This window comes from Xiphophorus couchianus, chromosome 19 (assembly GCF_001444195.1).
Source record: "Xiphophorus couchianus chromosome 19, X_couchianus-1.0, whole genome shotgun sequence".
Taxonomy (NCBI): Eukaryota; Metazoa; Chordata; class Actinopteri; order Cyprinodontiformes; family Poeciliidae; genus Xiphophorus; species Xiphophorus couchianus.
Window position 1 is genome coordinate 10,757,454 of NC_040246.1, and position 20,379 is coordinate 10,777,832.

The 20,379-nt window shown below is 38.3% G+C and overlaps 1 protein-coding gene across 5 annotated transcripts in view; it reads right to left on the minus strand.

Annotated features, from left to right (window-relative positions):
- Positions 1–20,379, minus strand: part of daam2 (dishevelled associated activator of morphogenesis 2) — a 103,038-nt gene that overhangs the window by 60,499 nt on the left and 22,160 nt on the right. For 3 of the 5 annotated variants that reach the window (XM_028000218.1, XM_028000216.1, XM_028000217.1), the window contains exon 1: positions 4,993–5,160. In XM_028000218.1, coding sequence (XP_027856019.1) covers positions 4,993–5,160 — 168 coding nt within the window. Of the gene's footprint in view, positions 1–4,992; positions 5,282–17,903; positions 18,156–20,379 lie in introns of those variants that run through there. The other 2 variants (XM_028000215.1, XM_028000214.1) reach the window with 2 other exon arrangements.

Sequence of the window (20,379 nt, forward strand, 5' to 3'; positions counted from 1 at the left end):
TAAACAAGCTTTGGCCACATTCATGATGGGGCTGACTCAGGACAGTGAGGGCTGGCTTTGCAGCAGTTTAGGAAGAGAACGTTAAAAAATTAGAATCGCAAGAGAAGGAAGGGAGGGAAATGGAAAGGAACGATGGGTGCATCCCTGGGTGTGTACAGGGAAGGAAACTCACTCCCATTGCCCAGAGGGAGGAGAACATTTCGATTCCCTGCCGTTATGCAACGGATTTGATTTGTGTCCGGCTCAAAAGTCACACAGCATGGAACACTGGGAATAGATTTATGTTTCAAAACGTTTCAAACATTTTCTTGGCATTTCAGATCAGAAATGGTAATTCTACCATCACTACCGTCAGGAATACATTTTCCATTTTTCTTATGAGAAAACACAGAGAGTGGACACTGCCGAAGGTCACTGCTCAACGATACAGTAAATGATTACGCATCTGGACCACAGCTGGACCACTACAGAACAGTTGGATTAAAGTTGTCCTAAATTATGACAGAGAGCAAAGGGAAGACAAAAACAGACAGAGAGAAAAAGAGGGCAGAGAGCAAAGCAGAGCAAACATTAATCTCGTGTCTGTGAGTATTGTACAATCCAGATGTTGGCCTAGTAGAGCTGATTCAATTTGGCAGATACACTGTGCGCTACATCTTCGCAACAAATCATCACAGGTGGACAGAACGCATGTTTGTTCTTTCCTATATTTTAAAAATGTTGGACATAATATATGAGCATTATACCATAAAAAAATGATAGAAATGGGAAATTCATCCTTTACATCTTTACAAACAACTCAACAGATTGCTCCCATATGCCAATTTTCCCCACAGTAAACATTCATTTTTATCAGCTTCGGCACGTAAATGCCAGCGTAGTTGTCCCTGAACAACCTCACACTTGGCTTCTCTTTGTAGAAACAAAAGGTTCATTTTGGTTTACTCAGCTGCCACCAATGAGAAATGAACCAAATGACTGGACCTATTCAGGCAAACCCACTTTAAATTAAGAAACCACGAGAGCAATTGCTCATTTGATGATAAAAGGTATTAGGAGGGAATGGTCCTGACAAACAAAAATAAAGCTGTTGATGTTTCTTGGTGTGGCGCCAGACTTCACACATGGCCAAAATAGCAACTATGCATGCAAGCCTAGAAGTTCTTGGGGGGGGCTTAAAAGTGTGCTGTGATCCAAAAAGCAGACCTACAACACAGGCAGCTGCTGCCAGATGCAAAATGTATAGTTTAACTGAAGTGATGCTTACACTGTGACGATCAGCAGCGATTGTTTCCAGGTTTGCACTGGGCTTTTATTTGGGTTTATGACAAACTCAGAGGCAGGTTTATTATTAACACTTTCTCCAGGCTGAACTCTGCATCTGACAGAACACACTTCAGTGTTTACACAAGAGAACCAAGAATGGAAACCACACATGCTTTTCTTGTTACGGTAGTTTCTTGATGTACAGGCCGAGGACTATATGTCATGTCAATTTTGCCTCACTGCCGGCCCCACAGGTCATACAGGTGCATTTTGCAAAACGTAAAAGAGACATGTTTGCTTAAAGCAATGGTTTGAGATCTATGCAGGACAGTGAGGATCTTAGCACTCTGAGTCATTCCTCTGTAGATAACCTCACTTAAAAAAAGCAATCAAAGAAAAAAAGGATGCTACTGGACAATATGATGGAATTCCTGGCAACACATAAACCAAAGGTTTTGAGTCACTACCCTTTACACACATGAACATTAATTAAATTTAATAATCTGATGCAATTCTTTGGAGCTATAATAGCTTCAACTCTCTTGCTAAGGTGGTTCACAAGTTTGTGAGAACAGCTACAAGGTGACCTGAATCAGTCTCCCCTATAACTCGTCCTGGTGGATCTCCACACTCATTTATGCATGCCCTTACGGATTTTGCTTTATGGCTTGAATTATTAAAACAAGCCGTTCCAGGGCAAATGTTTGCAGAGGCAGCATGTATGCTAAGGTGCTTGACTTTATTCCCCTGTGGCAAATAAACTGACTGGACTATATACTGGACAGAATAATGTAAATGTGTCGAACGTTATGCAGTTAAACATGGTCTCTATTCCCCAATAAGTAAAAGGCATTTACCTTTGGTTTAAGAATAAACAAAAAAGGCATAAAAAGTTACAGATTTAAATTTTATTTTATAAACCCCTCCCCCACCCCCTCCCTGTCCCCACTCCACAAATAAAGTGGTTGCTGACTGTGCAGCGTGTCACCTTCGGACACAGTATAAAGAGACCCCATTATGCATATGAGACATGTAGGTGGTTTACTTTTTTCACTTGGCCCAGATCTGTCAATCCCATTTCAAAAAGTCCACAGAGTCTTGTTCCCCTAGTCAGGAAAGACTTTCAAAATAATAATCCCCATCTCCCGTTTCCATGGAAACTCACTATGTTATGTATTATTTCTCTGTCCTTTCTGCCCTTCTCTTCCCAACATCCGCTCTCTGCTTAAGTTACAAACAGAGAACCCAGGATAGCTGTCTCTAAGAGGTCTGGTTAAACCAGTGTTTGGATGACTTGTCAAAACTGTGTCATGTTGTCTGCTGCCTCATCGGTGAAACAGACATCGAGAAGCCGGGTGCCCTTGGTTTCATAAAATATGTTCATGCAGAGGTCATGGAAAAAGAAGACATGAATTAAGTTGACAGGCACTGGGCGATCCACCTACCGGAAATTCCTTTTATCTTTTCAAACTTTATAGCAAGAGAGGATCGTAACCTACAAGTATGGAAAGCCGTTTCTTTTTTTTTCTCCAAAAAAGCAGATGTTTTCTATGTTTCAAAACCTTCTCGTTTTTCTTAGTTAGGAAAGAAAAATTCAGGAGTTTTATAAATTGGTGGCAAATAATTTTGCCTGTCTTCCGCCTCACTTAGGCATCTGTCTTGCTTTCATCTTAATTTTACCCCAGAAGAAGCCACGGGTCGTTCAGTCCTCTTAACCACGAGGATTGCTCCTGTGATTTGGCTAAATGTTCCCATATGATGAGCAGGCAGGAAAAACTCAAAACAGTCTCTGATTGTTTTAAAAAATTTTTTATATTTCTGTCAAAGCAGAATTGATGCAAAAATATATCTGCAAAGCCTTGACTTGTATCACACACGTGAACTCGCAAACTGTTGTTTTACATATTCAGCAAGGCCAGACGGTATTCCACTTTATGTAAAAGAAAATAAAATCCACTGAGGCAAATGATGGTATAACTGTTGCAACCTCCTTACTACATCTTTTTCAATCTTGACAATAAATATCTTCAGATACTGTTTTTTAATGGTTTATATGTTCTACAACATATAAAGGCCTACAATGCAAACCTGTTGTCTGTCTTGTCAGTTAGCTAAAAAGAAATCTACTTTTTTCAATATTTCCTGAATTTAAATCAACAGTGAAGGAGCACATCCTGCAAACAGACTTTTAGTTTTCTTTGAGAAGTTAGACATGCCATAGGCTGCCCTGCAGGCACACCATTAGACATAATGTTGGGAGGGATAGCATAAACCAGGAAATCCGAGGCCAAAGGGAAGCAAGGAGAGTGCTACGATGAAATCAGACAAGACTGACAGAGACCATGAGACAGGAAGTGAGCAAACGGACAAACACAACACAGCCCTGTTCTTGCATGGCAGCTGAAACTCACTTCAGAGCTCTCCATTCTGACAGCTGTGCCCTGATCTCTCTCCACTGCCTGGGCACATGTCGGCACAACGATCCCCATCTGGCACTGGTGCAAACGCTAAGCTTCTGCCAGTAAGTGTGATCTGTGCACGAGATGTGCACTGTGTTCGTATCAGTTTGAGGATGGGGGTTGGGGCATGGCCTCAGCCAACCATCAAGAAAACTTCCGCAAGACCCAAGCATTTTAATTCTTGCCTCTAATCCTATTTGTTCAGGATAATGAGCAACACGCAAACTATCGGGCTGCCAGCCAAGAAGGAAAACAGTAAGAAATTCTGCTTTTAGTTAAAGAGCATGTCGCACATTATTCTTCTATGCAGGTTAATTTGTTTTGATGATTCAATTCAAAACGTTAAATTCATAATGACATGAAGTCATTACACACAGTTATGTATTCCGGGTGTTTATTTCTGTTAATTATGATAGAGTTGTCTGAATGCTGAAAGATTACACACGACCACTACAAGTGTGCTGTAGTATGCAACAGTTATGTAATTTCAAAATTATGAACATCAAAATTATGGGTAAAGCTGCAGACTTAACAGTTGCGCAGCAAAACGTTACTGTCAACGTAGACCTTAAGAAAAGATTGAAGCTAAGGAAGGTGGCTGTTCATCATAGAACTATATTTAGGTATATTAATGGAAAGTTAGGGGAAGAAAAACGTTGCACACGCAACCATATTGACTCCTTAACTTAACTTATTTCTTTATTTAACCTTTGTTTTAGCAGGATAAAAACAAACTTGAGATTAAAAGTCTGACCTCCAAGAGCCACCACACAGAGACATATCCAGGATATGGGCTCCAATTTTCACATTCCTTGCATTAATCATCTCCTTAACCAGAGACTCCATTAAAATAATTTTATCTGGGCTAAGGTGAAAAACTAGTGGACTGTTGTTCAATAACAGTCCACATATAATATATACATACATTATATATATTTGGGATATATATATATTTGGGATTTCATAATCCTTCAATTTAACACAAATGAACACTTAAACCACAAAGTTCTGTGTGCAATGAATGTATATTTAGTTGCTGTTATGAGTAGAGATTTTGATGTGATGCAAATGAACATTCAACCTAATAAAATTAGTTCAGAAAAAAATCCAAACTAAAAGCTGTCGGCTGTCTTAAAGGAGCAGAATTTTGTATAAATCTGTAAATGAGCTGTGCAAAAAGAATTAGTGTAAATTAAAGTAAAATATGTCTGGTGCCAAACATAAAAGCTCTTTTTCATCAGAGACAAATGTTTTCATTTTTACTCACCACCAGTTCAGAAAAGCGTGCATGCAGCTCCTCTGCAGGTGGCATGGGGGAGCTGAACTCCAGCAGCTGCAGCGGCACGGTGTCCTTAAGGTTGATCTCCAGTGGCTCGCTGCTTCCAAAGCAGCACAGGAAGCCCAAGCCCGCCCGTGTCCTCTTCCTGGGAGGCATACTGGCTATGGTGGTGAAACTGGCAGTGGTGGTGCTGAACCAGGAAGGTAAAGGACGGGGCCAAGGGACAAGGGAGGGGGGAGTGGAAAGGATGACGAGACTGCTATCTGGGGGGCATGATCTGGAAAAGAACGAAGAGAAAAACGGAGAGGATTAGAGATACTGACATTCCCAGATGGCCAATGTCATCTGTATTTACTGAATACATTCTTGGTTAATGACGATTTAAGGTGGTTGGTCTGTGTTTTTTCTCTGGGGAATCTTTATTTATTTATTTTTTTTGTATTTCAGAGACTGAGAGGTGATCCCCATTTCCAGCAGCCTGGTACTGTTTGGAAAAACACACGAGCAACCTACACCACATCCAAACAAACATCACTAAGCCACCTGCAGAAACTGCGTCAAGGGAAAAATCCAAGCAAGAATGGCTTTTACAAGCCAGGGTGGGGATTTTGTTGCTGGCTAACCAAAAAAGGCACTTTGAAATGCAGGAATCGGCACAACAGCATCATTTTGTCAGTGGTTGCAACTTTACCACAGCAAAGAAATCTCTTCTTTAAGAGGTACAATGTTGGATCTGCAGCATATACACGACTCTACTGCATGAGCAAAAATGTGGCACGGTGCTTTGAAAAGAGCATTGGTGGTTCCTGCTTAATAAATTCTCGTCTTTTCAGTGTAGAAAAGCAAAAATGTTGCAACCAGTCTCAGCTGAGGAGTTTCCTCAGCTCTTCTTTATGCTTCGGTTTACCACATTTGTGAATGAATAGACCACACTTATGTTATGCAAATACCTCAAGCGTGCAAATCCAGTACAAGTGCTTGACCGAGAAATCAATTTCGAAGCAACAGAATGTTAATGGAATTTCAAAGCTTGCACCACATTTAAAATAAAAAATGTCTATAAATGTTATGCACTCTCTCTTAATATTTTTACATAACCTTAGAGGAACTAAGTACATCCTAAAACTCATATTTAATGAGGCAGTCAAATTTTATAACTTCAGTATCCACAAAAAGCTAGCCCAATATACGTACTGTATCCTGACTGAGCATGAATCTCCACCATCTCTTGTTCAGTGTAGAGCTTTTTACTGAGCTGTCTAAAATTAGCAGCATGGTAAATTCTTTATGAACGTTCTAGGCCCTCAACAGGAACATGCGAAGAAAGAGAAAAAGGGAGATGAAACCCCACCACATTTCCATTTTGCCTTTTTACTGCTGCTTGTTTTGACCAACTCTTTCAATCTCCAGTCTGGAGCTGTGAACCCACATTCAGCTTTCATCTTGTTGCCTTTTCTGTGACATGCTTATCATTGTTATAAACCCACTCAAAGACCAAGCTGACAGTAAAAATGCTTCTGCCATGAATAAAATGTTTAATTCACTTACAATAATATATAGTCTATAGAAAACATTGAAGCAACCATGGCAACATTATTCTTTAGTTCATGAAAGTGACCAGTTTTAATTCTTGAAAATTACACATAAAATACATACAATTCTGAATAACATATATCATATTTTGACAAATTATAAAAGCAAAAAAAAAATAAAAAATCAGATGATAGTTTAGAAAATAACATCTTTTGTTATTGAAATTGTTAGAGTGAAAAGTGTGGAAGATGTGCAACAAATTCCCAAAGTCAGGAATGAAAGCGTGGACTGCTGTTTAGGACCAATAGCTTCTGTGAATGTGATGCCAGTCTCACCTTCACACCACAAGCCATATGTATTTTGAGATTTTGTGTCTTGCTTTTGAACTTTAAAGTACTTCAGCTAACTGAGCAAACCTTTTAAGATATCAGCAATCATCAGTGACTCCAGTCTCTTCATATTTTTTCTATTTTTTTACAATTTTCCTAAACAGTACCAAAAGAAATGTGTAACTTATTTAATTAGAAATATGAATGCAGTTTGGGAAGCAGTACAAAAGCATCAAAATAAGAACCACATCACTCCTAAATAGATTCTTAAAGCAGAACAGCCAAATGTAAAACGGGGTTTAAATATTTTACATTTTCATTATTATGCTTACAATTATTGTTTATAATGTTCAATATCAATGTAAATGATTAACTTGAATTATTTTTTATTTAGTAGCATTTTAATGAATTTTTATGTTTCACCATTGTCAATGTTTTTATTCCTGTTCTTCAAAGTGTTTATTTTTTATTTCCATTTGTGGTGTGAATCCATAGTAATCCATAACAGCCTCACTCTACCCTCCTCTTTTCCAACATCACAATGGCCCCACCTTTCCCTGAGAGCATTAGCATGTGGCTCATTAAAGTTAATATTGTGTGGGCATCAAGGCCAGTGAGATTCCCTCCAGCTGGAAAAATTATATTTGGCATGAGAAGTTTGACTGGATGTCACTTTATATCTACAGTAGCAGCCAACCAAATATTCCTTCAGAGCAGTCCTTTTCATTTCCATGATTGCAAACAACAATCTCATGATGCTGATTGTGATTTCATATATTGTGCAGCTCCACAATTCTGACATCTCAAAATATCAAGGCTGTTTTCTGGATGCTTTTTTTGTATTTTTTTACAATTTCTTCTCCAATATATTAACGCAGTTGAATATGTGGTAAACTTAACCTTGTAGCCTATTGCCAGTTTTCACAAGCACCTGAGATTTCAAAGGTAGCTGTTGATTTAAGACAGTGGAGCTGCTCTTTGAAATCCTGCAATCTATAAACCAGCATAGCAACTACTTCAATGAAAAAGTCCTGTTTATCTGTTGTGCAAGGTCTTAACTATGATACCTTCACTGTTCCTGAAGAAATAGTTGCTAAAACATGACAAATGAAAAAAATCTGAAAATAAAAGCTCATAATGCAAGTATCCAAACAACTAATTAGGTAACATTAATTATGTTAATTAACTAAAATGATCTCAGAAAGGCAAGGTGTATACCTACTTCAACCCCTAACAGGAATAGAAGCTGAATTATGCATTACATAATATCTACAGAGATAGACATTGTGGTAAAATAAAATAACTGTTGGTTTGATAACTTTGACTTAAGAGCAATACGTTTTTATAGTGGCAAACAATGTTTTGCTACTGTAAACAGTCAGTGGAGATTATTAAAATCCCTTCAGCATAACACACAGCCTAACCCTCCTGGTCTGTGTCTCTTAGTGTCTGTTTTTATCTTCTCTCTCCCACCAGAATCCACGTGCAGGCAGTCCTCACTCAGCACCAGTTCAATTGGCCTGATTCCAGCTCAGAGGAAGCAGGCCAGGGACTCCAAACACACACAGCATACATTATATAGAGTCAGAATTATATACAGTTAGAAATGTAAGAACCAGCTGTTTATGTAACCTTAATCTATATGCAATGTCACTCCAGATTGACCGTGTCCACTGCCATCTGACCATCTCTGGGTTTTTAATTTCCCCCCTCTCTGTCTTCTTCCATTATTTCTCTGTTTTAGGCTAAATCAGAGTGACAGTTCCCTGCAACAACCCTCACGCTGATGGCAACATCTGTCATTTTTCCTTGCCACTGCTTACCATCCACGTTCTCCATCTTTAATCCTCCTCCTTCTGTTTCCTGTCTGTTACTGAATCCTCAGCTATGGGCTACTGCGTTTTATTCTGGAAGTGGTTTTGTACAAATACACTTACTGTTATTTTGTGGGACTGATATGCTGATATGTCCTATTTATGGGCATAGTTTGCTTACTTTCATACATTTAATATATCCACTCTAAAAAGGAAAAAAAAATTGTTCACTTTTGCTTTTAAGGACACCAAGTCCATCAATTTGAGGTTTTTATAAGGTACAGACAAAGCCAAATGTTAAATAAATTACACAACCAAGTGTTTTCACAAAGTGATCCATTCATACATCACCTCCACTACTTAAACAATTTAAGGTTTGACACTACAATATATTGGCTCATACTGGATTCCATACTCTTGTTTGAGTTTTCCATAAACCTTTAACCAATTCCTAAAATTATATCAAAAACTCCAAGTATGTTTAGTTTTACATCTGCAATAATTTGTACGACATTTATACATATACAATCTTCTACCTAAACAGCTGTAACAAAGCCTTGCACTGCAAAGAGGAAAACTTTCCTAACTTTAACTACACCAACTTTCAGCTAGGTTTTGCACTAATTAAATATTAATTTTAATTTGGCACACATTTGTTTTTCACATTTCCCTTCAGTACCTGTCTGAGATCCTATGCATTTAATTGACTTTACACGAAAACACACACTGATTAGAACACCCCAGTCAAGTGGGAGAATTTTATCTCCATGCAATTTTTTACGTAAAAATCAATTCTACATATAGTGTTGGCAAGCACAATGCAAACACAGTATACTGTATCAAAACATCTTAATAAAAGCATGTCAACTTAGAACCCAAATATATGGATATACACACTTTAGATGTTTTAGTAAAGAAGTATAAAAAGCCCTGAAGCAAAGCCAGTATTGTTGCACCTGTTTTAATTCAAGAGGGTTTGAGGAACAGCTAAGCAAGAAGATAGACGCAAATGATGGTTGTAAAGGGAGATGCTGCTGCCACTTTGTATTCGGACCTCTACTTCATCTTCTCCTTCCAGCCGTCGGGAAGTAGGTCAGTGGAAGAGAAGGAGGAAGGTGCAGCAAAGAATGGGCTGCAGCTCCTGCTTCAATGTTCATTGTATAGAAAAAGACGTGTTCGAAAAGCATTTGTGCCAATTTTAACTCTCTCATTGCCATCTTACACAAACACATGCACAATGTTTGCAGGAGAAAAAAAAAGACCAAAATCAAGCCACCTTTTCAAGCTATCTAAAAAATTTAGATCAAAGCAAGCAACAGTTTGCGCATACATTTGGATTTCATAAAAGAAAGCACATAATTCAGTTAGAATAATTTGTTAAATGACAGATACTTTAAAACTTTCATTCTTATATGTCCACACTCTTCCTGAAACAATCTTAAACCAATAGCCATGGAGCCTAAGAGGTTTTCCGACAATATTCTAAGTCGGAGGAAAGTAGAAAGAATGGGAGGAAGAACAAGCAGCAACAATAAAATTGGAAGCAGAAAAATATAAAAAACAACAAGACTGAATGACTGCATTTTTAAGGGTCACTGAATAAAAGATCACAGTTGAGGTTGCGGTTCACACTTTTTTTTTTTTTTTTTTTTTTTTTGCACACGATTGTTTTTGGGTTTGGTTCCACAAATGAGAATCATTCCTGCATGGTGCTAGGCCATGAAAGGAGGAAGAGGAGGAGCAGCAGTCTGGTTTATGTAAGCAGCTGATACCAGGGATGGGGGAGAAGGCCACGCTGGCACAAACATTCAAAATGTAAAGCAGATTAACAGATTTTATGTGTTATCTGGCAACATGGGGATAGAGATTTTATTATATTCAAATATATGATAACATGGCAGTTTTATCCATTTTCTTTATAAATTAAATGGGAGTGCTAGAACAGGAAAGTTTAACTGTAGGAAAGTGGATTACGTTTGATGGAAAAATTTGAAGAGATAAAAATCAAAAGTGAAACCTGACTATTAAACTTGAATTCAAGTCTAAGTCACCTAGAGTAAAGAGAGACCATAGATTTGAACAATACATGGGAGAAAAAATAGATGAAAACTGACCTTTAATGTCAGTTGAAATTAGGTCTGGTCTTTAACTGGGCCAATATAACACAAGGATATGCTTTGATCTAAGCAGGCGTTCTTTCAACAACTGCTTTCTTCTTGTCATTTTCCATACAGGCAAAATTAGTGGAATACAGACCCAACAGCCTGTACTGTCCATGTCACTTTCTTATAAGCTTAATTAATTTAATTTCATCCACTTCAAATATACTGAAGACACTACTTCACATAAAAGTTTGTGGTGGTATCATGACAAAATACAAAAAGGTTCAAAGGGATAAGCAGAGGTTAGAAAGTATCTTTGTGTTATCATAATGTGACACTGCTGTGTGAAAGCTACATGTGTCCTTTGACATGAAAGTGAACTAGTCACTCATTAATTGAACATAAAGCAGCTATTCAGTCGTGCCTTTGAGCTCAGTGGAGCCATGGCACTTTCTGACTGTTGCTGCCCCAGACTTGCCCCCTCCAAAAAAGCCCTCCTGCTCTCCGTCCGACTGTCTGTCTGTTCAAAGAATGATGGAACAATCACTCAATTACCCCCAGGAAAAAGAAACGCTGCAAGACAAATCAACTTGTACACTGAAAGCACAATCCCTCATGGAACCCATCAAATCTGTGGCCCACCCACAGGCCAACTTCTGAATTGTGTAGTTCATGCACACAACATACATCTTAGCCGTTTATAGCCCAGCATTAATCAGTTACATTAGAGCAACATATGTGTAAGCGCTCCACCACTCCACCACAACACAGTTGCACATATGCAAACATACAAATATGCTGTCTGTTCTATCTCACAAAAAAAACTAAAGTCAACTAGTTCATGTGCAACTTCCTCAATTACTTCAGCAGCTTGGGTGGGCAGATTAATCGAGAGAAACAACAACATGTGATTGATCTGAAGCAACTGGCATTACTAATGACAAGATACACTGACAGTCTGAACAACAACAACCATATACATGCACTAGAGACAAGCAGCACTAAATCTAAATGATTTCAACCACTGCTTCTAGTGAAGAGTCTCAGTAGTTAGCAATGAGCTTCAGCCTACACTAACCAATGACTCAAGCTGACAGCAGTGGAAGAAGAGCCATTATTTCACGATGCATTTGCAAGCGCTGCATTCCTGTGCTCACTTTGAAAGCACGCATTCTGATACCATAGTCTAGATCCCTTTGGCAGACAAACCAACAGAAGTTTTTAATTAAATTTCTGCTTCCTACAAAGCAAACATGGGTATACCAGCATTACACTAGTGAAATTCTGCTTTCCAAACCAAATATAAAAATGGTCTCACATGATTTATTACACATTTGAAAATGATGGATAAGAAAAGGCTGTCAGAGCAAAATCAAAGCCACTGCAAATTAAATATCACTGTAGTGACCCACTAATGACATCATATGTCGCACTGAACTATGCTGTCTGCACTGAGAAGAATTCACTCCCCTCAGCATGCTAGATGCTTTAAAATGAATGCAAAACAGAACTTTTGATTAATTCAGCAAACCTGATCTTGGACTTGTCGGGAGCACTCAGTATTGATATTTTAGTCTTAGGTGCCCAGTTTATTCTTAACTATTAAAAAAGTAATGAATTGATATCAAAAGTTGCACACCCCATCTTTCACAAAAGAACTATGTTTATCCCACACCCTTTATCTCAGTACATATGTATTATTTAAAAGACCACATCCAAGCCACGTGATCCATGCTTTCTATACACCAGCATAAATGGTAAAATAAGAAACAGCCTGACAGCATATTTAGTCTAACACACAGGTGTTTTCCAAGGATTTTGGAAGTAGTTGATGGGTATGCTCTCTGCTCTTATGCCTATGCATCTTCCAAGAATTAGAAAAAGATCAGACCCTTCTATTCTTTTCACTCTCCTCTTTAATTAGGCCTGAAAACATTGTTTCATCCAGTGCTTGCATTTTCATTCTACAATTTCTTTTCTGAACTTCAGTCAGTCAAAGAATTTTGCAAGGCAAAGAAAGCTGAGAATCTGTTCAACTTTTGAACTGAGAAAGACACCTTTAGACAGTGCCACCAGTGCGTAGTCAGGGGCAAGGCTGTCTGGGTCGGAGGCAAAACATGCATCAGAAAATCTCCTGGTGGAATGCTCCTTCTGAAACAACATGACCCTGAGGGACAAAGTTTCACATGCTCCAGCCTTTCTTCATCTACCGAGTCGTCTACCAAGGCTAAACAATAGCTGGAGAACAATGTGACATTATAATTATTTTAATAGCTTCAATTGTTAGCATAACCTAATCATTTCCATAATTGTTCGAAGGCAAATGTAGTTTTACTAGATTTTTGATCCATTTTGTTCCATTAACAAACAGCCAATGAAAGCCATATGAGAATTGTCAGACATTTGTACAATTCTCATTTAAAGAGCGCAAAGGAAGAATCTCACAAATGTGGAGAATCCAGACAGATAATGTGGTAACCCTTTCTTTTCTGTAGTGCAAAATTTAAAACTATGTAATCAAAGATGTTACAATTAATTTGGTAGTCCACGGCACCCCAGAAAGAAATCCAGGAAGGAAAAAGATCCAGTTCCAGTGTGTTGCTTCAATAGAGTCTTTATGTGAGCTGGATGAATCTCAACAAGTATGCAACCTTCACAATAAATGTCTTGTAGAGTCAGCTGGATTAAATAAATCTCTGATACTGCCGAAAAGTAAAAGTGCAACTGCAGACATTACAAAAAAGCCATTCCTATTTATAATTTTAAAAGCAGCTCCAAACTACAGCCATATTACTGCACTCCTTTACAACAACAAAATCTGGTTTCGATACTGATACTAACTGTACCACAGATCGGATCCTACCGATACAAGTTTTAGGTAAATAGAAAAGGAATGGGATTCAGAAAAAGAGAGAGTGACTTAAGTTTTCTTCACGTGTATGTAGCTTTGAGTAGAGCAAAACACTGCTTCCCCCCACTTGTTGCTGAACTGTGCCATCAGCTTTCTAAAAGAAGGCTACAGCACTTTTCACTCACTTACAACTAAAATACATTCAGCTGTTTGGAAATATTTTTGGGCAGTCAGACATATTAAAAGTACCATTTTAAATCAATGGGCAACATATCACCAGTGCAATCCAAGCACATAACTGGATTACATAAACACCTTGTTATTTTTGAGTAACTCTATAAAAAGTGAAAGAACAAAATATATTTATTTTAAGAACTTGAAAACTAATAATGAGTGTGTTTCATTTTTGTTTAAGTAAATGTATAGAACTATATGATAAAGGAAGTATATCACAAAATTTTATCAGCAGGGGAATAACTGAATAACTTTTCTGTTATGAATAAAAGCAACAACATTACTGGGGAAATCTCACACAGCCTTATGTTTAGTTGCTGAAAGCTGCAGACAGATGATCCTACCATATGCATGGATGGTTATCCAAATGTAACATCTTACAAAGTTCTTACAGTGCAAGATACACAGCAAGATAATATAAATGTATTCCAAAATGAAATTAAATGTCTGAACATTGTTGTCACCAAATTATTACATGAACATTTTTTCTTCATCAATCTAACAACATGCAAATGAAGATGACCCAAACTTCTACATGGATGTATTTTAAAATTATGTACTGTGTTCTTAGTACACAGTCTTCTACATTACAAAGTCTTCTACAACTGTCACTTGAGTATCCTCAGAGGTCTTATTGGCTGCAACATCACCAAAAACACAAGACTGAGAGGCACGGTAATCCAGCTCACCCATTAAACGGAAATGCTTCAACTAAAACCTCTGGAAAAAGAGTGGAGCACATTTTCTTCAATCCTCCAGGGGTGTCATTAAAAGCTATTTCATTTAGTTTGATTCATCAAAAAAGAAAAAAAGTCATTTCCTGCTGGAGGGAACATTCATTATTGGAATAGACCACATGAAACAGCAACCAGGGAAGTTGATACAGTGCTTCTGCTGATTTTGATGCTTTAACCAAAACAAAATCTTGAAGTTTGAAACAACAGCTGCCCTGCCACACTCAGGCGAATATTGTAAACATACTGGGTGCCTTGATTCAAGCCAAGAACCAGGCGAGACACAAGATCTTTAAAGGAAGCAAAGTCAAGCAAGGAAATTGGTAGTGGTTTTCTGAAAAGGTAGTTTTTACTTTTCCTTAAGAAACATCTTTAAAGACCTTTACTAGCTGCTGCTTCTTAAACGTGACCTACAAAAGAAGGATTATGTCATCCAAATACAGAATGTGACTCTAGCAACAACAATGTTAAACTTGGTCCTGGGTGAAGATTGAACACTGCTGACCCAGTTCTCCACAGGGCATCGGATGGATCTCTGCCCATCAAACGGACTGGAGCACTTGCTATTAATATTGGGACTGAGAGGAAAGTGGACCACACCACATTCCAAAGGCTCCCCAACATTCCCACATATTAACAGGGCTCGGAATGAAATCCAATACTTGGCATCCGTATCACTCAAACCCCAAAGCACAATCCTGCCGTGTTAAATTGCCATCTTATTTCATCTTGGAGGAACGCGCCATAGTCACGAGGCCCAACTAAAGATATGTTATTATTTGTGGGGGAAAAACCTGGCAGGAATACCGCTTCAGAGCTGGTTACCATGACTCTCAGGAGAGAAAGGATGCCGAACTTCCCAGAGACTCCATGTCCTTCTAACACTCGAGGGTCCTTTCATTTTGAAAAAAACTCATTCAAATTACATAGATGCTTCTAACTTATGAAAAAATACTTTTGAACTACAAAATAAAAATATGTATATATTTGCACATGCTTTTTTCCTGTGTTCTCACAGCAGTTTCCTGTGGATTCACCACCTTGCCATTGTTTGACTTTGAATTCTTTGCACCACGGTCCGAATAGCAACCAATATTCCCTGGGTAAAAGGTCAACAGCTGCAGCATTGAGGACTGAAGGCCTCTGGTTAATGTCTGGAATGCTCCTCTGGGATACATATAGCCAGGCAAAAAGGGACTTATCCCTGAAGTGAGCAGAACATGCTTTTTCCTAAATAGCCTCCAGTAATGCTGTGCTGAATTGAGGCACTGTAGGGAGGAGATATGCTTACACATCACAAGCTGCAGAAAGTGTGTCACTGGCACAAATACAATAGTGTCTTTTGCATTGAAGTGGATGACCTTCTAGAGAGGGAAAGATACAGTACATGCTACCGTTTTTAAGAAGTCACAGACTATTCCTGGTCATTCATTCTAACTGCTTTGCTGCAAAAACAACATAAAAATGATCCTTTAGATCAGATTAAAGCCGTTTTATCAAACATCATCCTGTCGTCTTCATCATCGAGTTGCCAGTTGGTTGCAGGAGGTTACCATTTGTTCACTCTAATCCCGACAGATCAGAAGTACGTGATAAATTATGAAATATCCCAATGAGTGCTGACGGTGCAGCGACGGCACTGGTTTTTATGATATCTAAGCAAAACTTCCAGCTGAATCTTTTAACATTGTCAAAGTGAATGTAGAGGGAGATAAACCCTTAATGTGGTGGAAATGGGGAAAAATGTTGTGCTCGCATTGCAAACATACCCAAAAACACTGGTGCAGGGTTCTTTCAGTGTTCTAATTAGCACTTGGTGTGGGGTCTCAAACTCCACCTCTGGTATCATGCACTCTTTAAATGTAACCCTGGTTCAACGGACCTAAGTTAAAACTGTCTAAATTCTTCTTCAGTGCAACAGCATCTTGCTAAGAACCCAACTATTTGAAGCAGGCATGTACATGCACAAGATGCAGGACAATTCCCCCAGGGGACTGGACTATGAGATAATTGATTTAAGGTGAATGTAAATCAGGAGCACCATGTTGTCATGTCAACTGGAGTACATTAACTGGCATCTTTAATCACACATTGGGAAGATCAAGCCGACGCCGGAGGAGAGTTTCATCAGAAGCTGATGAATGATGATCGCGGGTTTTACGCCATAGCGCCAACCAAATTTTGCCAATGTGGGCAGATGAAAAATAAATTACAGGGTTGCATTGACTGCACATAAATATCCAACTTATATCAGCTCATAACTTATGTTACGCTATAAAAAGAGGGAACACAGAACATTTACTTAAACCTTAACTCAATTTTGTGTATGTTTTGCTCAAATCTATGGATCAGATAACAATGTTAACCAATACAATATCTTAAACCAGTTGGAATACTTGTGTCTTCTGTTTTAATTTTTTTGTTTTAGGTCTTTGTGTAGACACCAAAAGATAGAAGTGTTCTATCTATGAAAAGGTTTCAATGTATAGTGTGTAAATCCCATACTGACCTATGCCTTGTACAGACTATGATGCAAATATGTTCAGTCCTTTCAGGATATATGGAATGTCTGACAGTCAGGCTGAATGCTGAGCTGACAACCAGCACCAAAGGCTTTGACCATGTGATTGATGTGCAATGAGATACAGATGGATGCCTGAAATAGGCCTTCCCCATCACACAACACATCTCATTCTCTGTTGGTTTTTGACATGCTGAACAATTCGCAGATCTTTTGAATGCAAAAAAACAATTTTAGCATCAATCTGTTTCAACTCCTTACAAGATTAACACTGAAAGAAAAAAAAAAAACAAGCAGATTACTGAACATTTGCAAAATTCAGAGAAAATTACTTTCCCTGGAGCAAAACTTCTAGGAAGTATTTCTAAAAATAAACCCCAGTGCATCACCAGTCTGCACCAGTAGATTTGGGGGTCCGACAGGAAGTGCTGTCAACACTGCTGAATAAAGAGCTCAAACATTAAAACCACACACACTTCACATCCATGCCTTCATTGTTGTTTTTGACCTAAAGCGTGCCCACAAGTTACAACAACGTAAAACGTAGAACGTTTATCATGGAGGAACAGAAGCCCTTTGTTGCCCTGCTGCTACAGTTCTGCAGACCATCTAACTGTTTATTTTATAGTCAGCAGCAGTTCGGTTTTCCCTGGTGGGACTGAGCAAAAGGACAAAATGCACGAACGAACCGGATTAAACATCTTGTATGCAAGAGAGAACAAAGCTTTCCTCTACGGCGAGGAAAAGTTATAGGCATCAAAATCAAATAAGTCCTACTTACTCAGTTCGCAGATGGTGCACTAAGGGATGACTTTTCTTTTCTTCCCTTTACTACGACTCAAGAAAGAGAACCACTCCGCAAAGTGAGTTTACAAAACAGATTCAAAGCACTCCTGCATCTTCTGGATTCAGATCATTTCTTTCAGATTCCATGTCTGGACTTTGTATTAAAGGGGTTCTTGTGTTTCATTCACTTGCGTTCCGAGCGTCTGAATCGAGCCGTGGATTTCAGCTGATTGAGCTCAAAGCAAAGCGAAGCTGTTGACACTGTCCTCTCCAACTCTCCCCCACCCTCTCCCTCTTTTGATTGCTCATCCCTCCTGCCCTCCCTTTCTGGATTCCAGCCCTAGCATATGACAGCATCCATGTGGATTTCAGTACCAAGGTGATAGATTTTCTGTGGCAATACATGCATGGAAGTACAGTATAGATGTGAGGCCAGGGGAGAAAGTAAGATGAGAGGAAATGACCCTCCGTGGCTTGCATTTCCCACAATGCATGCAATCGCAACTCCACCCGAAACATTCTTTCTCTGAGGGAACAAAAAGGCAAGACCAAGACATACCACAAGAGTTGCCCAAAGGAAAGCCACCTTCCTGTTGTTGGAATCTTGTTGTTAGCGCAACAGCACAAAACATATCAACATGGCATTTTTAATTAGAAATAACAGCTGTGACGCAACCAGGAAACAAATTTTCCTGAGATCTAATCAGTGTTCATTGAGAAGGAAAGACGGCGAGATGGCATGCTAGATAATGATAATAATAATAAAAAAAATTCAGCTGGCTTTGTCAAGTTCAAAGCATTAACTCAGTCTAATGTTATGCATGGAATTGCAGGGGGGAGGGTCATGTCATAGACACGTCTGAGAAACAGAGGTCAAGCCAGGATAAAAGTGAGAGGTTAGTGGGAGCAAAGATCAACACCAAAAATTCCCAACTGCACTAGTTAGGACTGACAGCATTCACCTCATTGCCCCCCGAAAAACCTAGAGCCATCTAGCTTTAAAAGACCATGTAAACAGGACTCGAAAACAAAGCATTATGAACTTTTTGAACTAAATATAAAATCTGGGAACCATGCCAAGAAGAAGCATTTATTCTCTTACATGCTTTTATTTATTTATTTATTTATGTTTTTGGACACATGTTTCAGGTCATCAAAGAAATGTCAAAATCAGATATAACCTCAGTAAATACAAGTGATGATTTCCTCGAGTAAGAAAAGTACAGTTAAATATCATGTCTATTGGAGAATAAAGGGAGACATTTTGGAAGGTGCACATTCGTTACATCTGGTTTAAAGTTCCAAAATAAAAAGAATGTCATCTCTAAAGTCAAACAATGTTCTATAATGTGCAATATCCAGTGTGATAATCTGGATATTGGATGACTTGTCAGAATTGGTGGAACAATGAATTCTGCTCTATGCCAGAAAATCCTGTAAGAAATTGTACAGTGCATAGCATTTGTTTTGTGATATTAAGCACAAGGGCACTAGGTCTTTGCAATAAGGCAATGATCCAAATCACACCTTAGTGGCTAAAATATAAGAACTTGAAATGGTCTAGTCAAAGTCTGCACATAAATTGAATTCAGATGCTGTGGCATGACCTCAAACAGCCTGGTTATGTTAAAAAAAACAACTTCAAATGGAGCTGAACTAATGCTACAAAAATACCTCCACAGTGAGTACAAGGCTGATTACCAGTTATTTCAAATGCTAAATGGCAGCTATTGCTGCCAAGTATGACACAACCAGTTATTAGGTTTATGGGCCAATTACTTTTCACATAGGGCCAAGTTGGTTTGGATAGTATCATTTCCATAGTAAATAAAATCGTCACTTGAAAACAGTTTTGTATTCATTTTCCTCGGGTTATCTTTTCTGATGCAAAAAAGAGAATAATTTATTGAGGATGTACATTTCCTTTCAGGTTACAAATGAGAAAATATTTGTAAGTTGAACTTCAGAAAAAAAGAACCACCTTTTTACACTGCCCTATCCCTTCAGTGATTAATAAACATTTTACTATTAGGCTTAAGCGAAATACAATTAGATTAAATACTCAAATGTGATTAGAGTCAGATATTATGCTTTAATCTCTATGTGTAGCCTTTCTTTTCAGATTAGATATCATATTTTATGAGGAAAATGCATCGTAAGCTACCCCAGCATGTGGCATGACATAGAACTGAATACTTATAAAAGGTAATTATTTACAGTTATGCTTTCATCTCGTTTTTGTTTGCTTAATTCTCTGCTAATCTAAAAGTATCAGTTTGCAAAAAGGCAGTTTTATTTCTAGAATCTTCCTTCTGTCTTTCTACCTTTTCTGACTTCATTTGAAACATCACAGCGGTACTGAAAAAAAGCATTTATCACATTCAGTGCTTTGCAACAACGTCCGTACAGAAGAGTGGTATGTAAGAAAGTAGGTATGATCCATTTGTTTATTGAAAATAAATAAATAAAGC